At 35.3% G+C, this 6,000-nt stretch overlaps 1 protein-coding gene across 1 annotated transcript; it reads left to right on the top strand.

Annotated features, from left to right (window-relative positions):
* The first annotated feature begins 3,924 nt into the window (after positions 1-3,924).
* Positions 3,925-5,629, top strand: LOC125244924. Its single transcript, XM_048155321.1, has 4 exons — positions 3,925-4,464; positions 4,639-4,692; positions 4,786-4,917; positions 5,098-5,629. Exons 1-4 carry the CDS (start codon positions 3,945-3,947, stop codon positions 5,388-5,390), a joined length of 999 nt encoding a protein of 332 aa, XP_048011278.1. The 5' UTR covers positions 3,925-3,944; the 3' UTR covers positions 5,391-5,629.
* Positions 5,630-6,000: the final 371 nt, after the last annotated feature.

The raw sequence follows: 6,000 nt of genomic DNA on the forward strand, positions 1-6,000 counted from the left end.
TAGCAAACAAATAAAATTGATGTGACTTGTGAATTTATGTTGTGCTTTGGTGTATCTTATAGTTACATTGTCAGTCGCTGCATAGGAGAAAATGCCTTCTGTGTCACAAAGCAAACAAACTAAATATTGGTTAAACAATTACAGAAATTTTATTCATAAGGTTTTTAAATTGTAGTCTTGCGTAACATTGTGTAATCATTCGAAACGAGTCATGAACAGAAATATTATTTCATATTAAGTAGATGAGTAAACTGTATTAAAAAAATGCAACTAAAAACATGTATTGATATGACAATTGAATACATACAACAGATTTAAAACATTAATGCCACGATTTTAATATTAATACATGGGAATTCATATACATTCACATTTTACGTTACATAATTTACATTTTATTGCTGTCAATACGGAAGTATTTTAACATTTTAGTGCTATAAATACATCAATGTTGTACGTCTTTGTGTGTATGAAAACGTAAGTAAAACCACACTTTACGCAAAAATACACACATATTCTAATGAGATCACATTGGCAGGAGTGGCAGGTTAAAGACTTTCTCCTAGATCAATAGTTACCTTTCCTTATTATACTCTGAGCAACACATTGTTAAACATGAGTGGGATACTAACACCCAAACCAGCTGACAGGACACCGAAAGATAAGGGAAATGGGTGGAGATAAATACATGAACATATTCCCCTCAATGGATGTTTAAACAATAACACCTAGATTGTACATTAGGATACCTTAATAAAAAGTTCACCACAATTCAGTTCAGTTTATAAGCTGTCAGATGAGGCCAAACATGACATAGTTGCATGTTAGAAAATACTAGTAGATAAATAATATGTAATATTAAAAAAAGCATGTGCCCTGTAAAGCAAAAGGTACAGATGTGTCAGAACACCCTACTAAAGGGATAGTTCACCCAAAAATGACAATACTATCATAATTCACTTGCTTTAAATGCACATTGCCCACCATGCACAGATGTTCTAAAGCAACCAGGGTGGTGTAAAAAGTAAAATGAGAACAGGAAATGGTTGTTTACATACAAACAGTAGTATTACTTACAGTGTACTTTTCTACTCTGCATATGAACCAAAACAAAACTTTCACAGATCCACCCTTTAAAAACCCAATTATTTTTCCAATCTTTATCATGATAAATGCTTACCATATGCCATAATAAACTCATTGCATCAATGCACTTCCACCAAAGAATATGAGCACACATTAATTTACACAGCTAATGCTGACAACAATAACTCAAGATGGAAATTTGAAAACTTATTTATTTCATAAAAATCTTAAGTAATTTCCTTGGCATTTTCCATTTGCCTGCTTGTGTTTTAAAAGACTATCTTCTTTTCTTTATATTTTTTTCTGTGCTCTGTAAAGCTGTGCAACAATGTGCATTATAAAAGATGATGTACAAATAAATTGAAATTAAATTGTAATATAATTTGCTTTGGATTAAAGCATCTGCCAAAAGTATAAATGTAAAATTGATTTAATTCTCTGACAGAATCTACGAGTGAGTAATAATTAACAAAGGTAAAACTCAGCTCACATTATGATACTGTAAAACAAGCCAATGTCAACATTATCATTAGTGCATGAGTTTTTATATGTGTCATTAAATTTATTTAAGTTGACACGTTTTGTGCATTTATTCAGTTTTACATCTGTTGATACAGGATGTTGTTGCACGTGGAGGAAAATAACAATTAAAGGGATATTTTGTGGATTCAGCACAAGTTGAACTCTATCGGCAACATTTGTGGCATGATATCAACCACCACAGAAAAAATAAGGATCATTCTTTAGTTTAAAAAATTGTTAGACACTTAAAATGGAAATAAATGTGCCAAGCAGTAAACATTAAAACACACACTGTTTTAATCACTAAGGCTTAAATATTACATATGTATCAGAGGTAAGAAATACAGTGCTCAGCGTAAATGAGTAAAATGGATACAGTTAACAGTAAAATGTTGCCCCTTTGAAAAGTAACATTTTAAACAATATCTCAATGAACACAAAAACAAATTCCAAAATGTTGACAAGACTAAGTTTAATATAACATCTGTTTAACTTATAACATGAAAGTAAGGTTAATAATATAACTTAGATTACACATTTTTCAGTTTTACTGAAATTAGGCTGATGCAAAAATGAGTACACCCCACAACAAAAACTACTACATCTAGTACTTTGTATGGCCTTTATGATTTTTAATGACAGCACCAAGTCTTCTTGGCATGGAATGAACAAGTTGGCGGCATCTATCTTTTTCCATTCTTCAAGAATGACCTCTTTAAGAGACTGGATGCTGGATGGAGAGTGATGCTCAACTTGTCTCTTCAGAATTTCCCATAGGTGTTCGACTGGGTTCAAATCAGGAGCCATTGAATCACTTTCACCCTGTTCTTCTTCAGAAATCCAACAGTGGCCTTAGATGTGTGTTTAGGATCATTGTCATGTTGGAAAAGTGCACGACGACCAAGGGCACGGAGTGATGGTAGCATCTTCTCTTTCAGTATAGAGCAGTACATCTGTGAATTCATGATGCCATCAATGAAATGCAGCTCCCCGACACCAGCAGCACTCATGCAGCCCCACATAAGGACACTACCACCACTATGTTTCACTGTAGGCACCATGCATTTTTCTTTGTATTCCTCACCTTTGCCACACCATACAGTTTTGAAGCCATCAGTTCCAAAAACATTTATCTTGGTCTCATCACTCCAGTGTATAGAGTCCCAGTAGTCTTCATCTTTGTCAGCATGGGCCCTGGCAAACTCTAGGCAGGCTTTTTTTGTGCCTGGGCTTTAGGAAAGGCTTCTTTTGTGGATGGAACCCATGTATGCCATTCCTCTGCAGTGTACGTCGTATTGTGTCATGGGAAATAGTCACCCCAGTTTGGCTTTTTTACTTCATTAGATAAATGCAGTGAAATTGCATGCCAATTTTCTTCAACCCTTCTCATCAGAAGACGCTCCTGTTGAGGTGTTAACTTCCATGGACGACCTGGACATCTCTGTGAGATGGTTGCAGTTCCATCTTTTTTAAATTTTTGTACCACTTTTGCTACAGTATTCTGACTGATAAGTAAAGCTTTGCTGATCTTCTTGTTGCCTTCACCTTTCTGGTGTAAAGAAATTACTTGTGACATTTCTCTTCCATGTGGTGACAGCATGAAATGGGAAGGGGTTTTAACATCCTTTTATAGTCAACTGTCTGCTGGACACCTGTGTAATGAATAATTAGACTCACCTGTGGTTGAATTCTTGTTAAATTAGACATTCGTAGTCTAAAATTTAGCTTTGCTCCAGAGACTTTCAGTGGGGTGTTCTCGTTTTTGCATCACCCTAATTTGAGTAAAACTGTAAATTTTGTTCTCTAAGTTATATTATTAACCTTACTTTCATGTTATAAATTAAACAACTTGTCAACATTTTGGAAACTGTTTTTGTGTTCATTGAGATATTGTTTAAAATGTTACTTTTCAAAGGAGGTGTACTCATTTACGCTGAACACTGTATATGAGAGGTCAGTATAGTCACTAACAAGTGCCTATAGCTAATGTTTTTTATTTAAATAAAAACACTCAAACTTTCACATGGTTGTACATTTTGAGGTATTCATTCCTCATATTCACACAGCCTGTTTTAATGAGTTACGTCCTATAAATACTATTAAAGTGTGAGATTTTAACCTGTGTTAGCTAACAGCTGCGCTATTATGAATAGAGCTAAACATCTGCTGAGCCTAGAACATTCATTTAATTATGACTAACAATTAACTTGAATTACTTTTTTATCTGGAACAATATAAATCATCTGCCAAAGACAGTAAATCAGGACACTATAAAAGGAACATGAGAGGCTGTGGGGATGACAGAGCAAGAGCTGGAAACAAACATCAAGTGAAGAATGAAGGCTTTAGTATGTATACTGCTGCTGTTGGAAACCTTTGTGTTTGTCGTCCAGCAGCAGGTAGATGGAGGACTCAATGAGAAAGAGATCAGTCAACAGATCAGCTCTGAGGACGGAAGACCGAATCCACCTCAAACAGACACTTTGAGATCTGAAGCTTCAACTGACAGCCAACAATACTGTTATCTGTGCTTCCCTGACATCCATGCAGCACTGAGAGAACTGACTGCTGCTGTTACAGAGCAGAAAGGAAACATCAGAGAACTGACCACCACCGTTACAGAGCAGAAAGGAAACATCAGAGAACTGACCGCCACCGTTACAGAGCATAAAGAAAAGAACAGAGAACTGACCGCCACCGTTACAGAGCAGAAAGAAAACATCAGAGAACTGACCGCCACCATTACAAAGCAGAAAGAAAACATCAGAGAACTGACCGCCACCGTTACAGAGCAGAAAGAAAACAACAGAGCTTTAGAGACACGACTGAGGGATGAGATAAACAAGAAAAATGAAGGTACGTCACCAAAACATTCACTCTTTTATCAATGATCCTCAAAGTAAAACACCAATGCAATACATTGCATAGTGTAAATGTTAAATTCGAGTGTATACTGTTTATAATTGTTTAGTCTGTCAAATACAATTAGTAGTATAAATGTCATTTAACAGAATCTTTATTCCTTCACAGAAATTTTAAATGTTACTCAGAGTCAAGTGGAGGAGTTGACAAAGGAAAATAGAGGTGAACGTGTGCTTGAATGATGTTAAAATCAGTGTATACATTCTCAGCATAATAAAGTAATATATCACAATATTGCTTATGTTTCAACAACAGACAGAGAAATAGCTTTTTCAGCTGGACTGATGGAATCTGGCAGTGGATATTTTGGACCTTTTACCACTGACATTACAATAACATACAGGAACGTCCTCACAAACATAGGGAACGCCTACAACCCAGCTACAGGTAATTATCAATGAAATGGAGTCATAAACCCTTCTGCTCCATTCAGGCTTCTCTGTAGTTTTGTAATGTGTATAAGAGAATTAAATCATCTGCCATCTTTCAAAAGAATTACAGTGTGTTTGGTAATTGAGCAATCATACAGGAAACAGCTGATTCTGTATCTCTTGTTATTTGATTCAGGTATTTTCACAGCCCCACTGAAAGGAGCGTACATGTTCAGAGTCTCTGTATTTGGTTATGGTGGAACTTCAGCAACTGTATCCATTTATAAGAATGGAGAGCAGGTGGTTGTAGCACATGATGTTCAGGCTCAGGATCGGGTAAACGCCTCGAATGGAGTTGTGTTGATCCTGAAGGTTGGAGATGTTGTCTATGTGAGACTTTGGTCTAAGACAAGAATATATGATATTAGCTATGAAAACCTCAGCACTTTCAGTGGTTTCCTACTGTTTCCCTTAAGAGAAGATGAGTGAGCTTTTCAGAATGTGATTCCAATAATTCTGAACCCTCAGAATTTGAAATAGATTACTGTATAAAAGTCTGAACTGTCTATAAATGTAACTTTGTATAAACAGTTTCAGCACTGAGAAAGACAGGACCCATGAATCTCTCATGTGACTCAAAAGTGTTTTGTTAAAGTAGTAAACTTGGAAAGTTAAATAATACATTTTAAGTGTAGATTGTTACTGATCCTTAATCTGTATCTATTTATCCTGCATAAATAAATAAGAGAATAAAAATGCATTGTGGCATTTTCTTTTCCTCATATTTTCATGAATATTTCCCCAACAATGCTTGCTTTGAAGCACTCATGATATCATATTTGTCAATCAAATTTTGCAATCAAAATATCTGATTATGTGGTGGCAAGTTACAAAAAATTGCTTGTTTTATTTATCATTAGGACAGCACGTTTACCAGATTATATATTATGTCTGATGCACAACAGTCATACATACATGACACAAAGGACAAACAAAATGCATAAATCTTACCAAATTCTGATACATTTTACCTTTTAAAATAATCTATGGACATTTTCTTCAGGTGTGGAAAGGGGGATGTTGAGTGCGGTGCACAGCA

The sequence above is a fragment of the Megalobrama amblycephala genome, linkage group LG14 (assembly GCF_018812025.1).
Source record: "Megalobrama amblycephala isolate DHTTF-2021 linkage group LG14, ASM1881202v1, whole genome shotgun sequence".
Classification (NCBI taxonomy): domain Eukaryota; kingdom Metazoa; phylum Chordata; class Actinopteri; order Cypriniformes; family Xenocyprididae; genus Megalobrama; species Megalobrama amblycephala.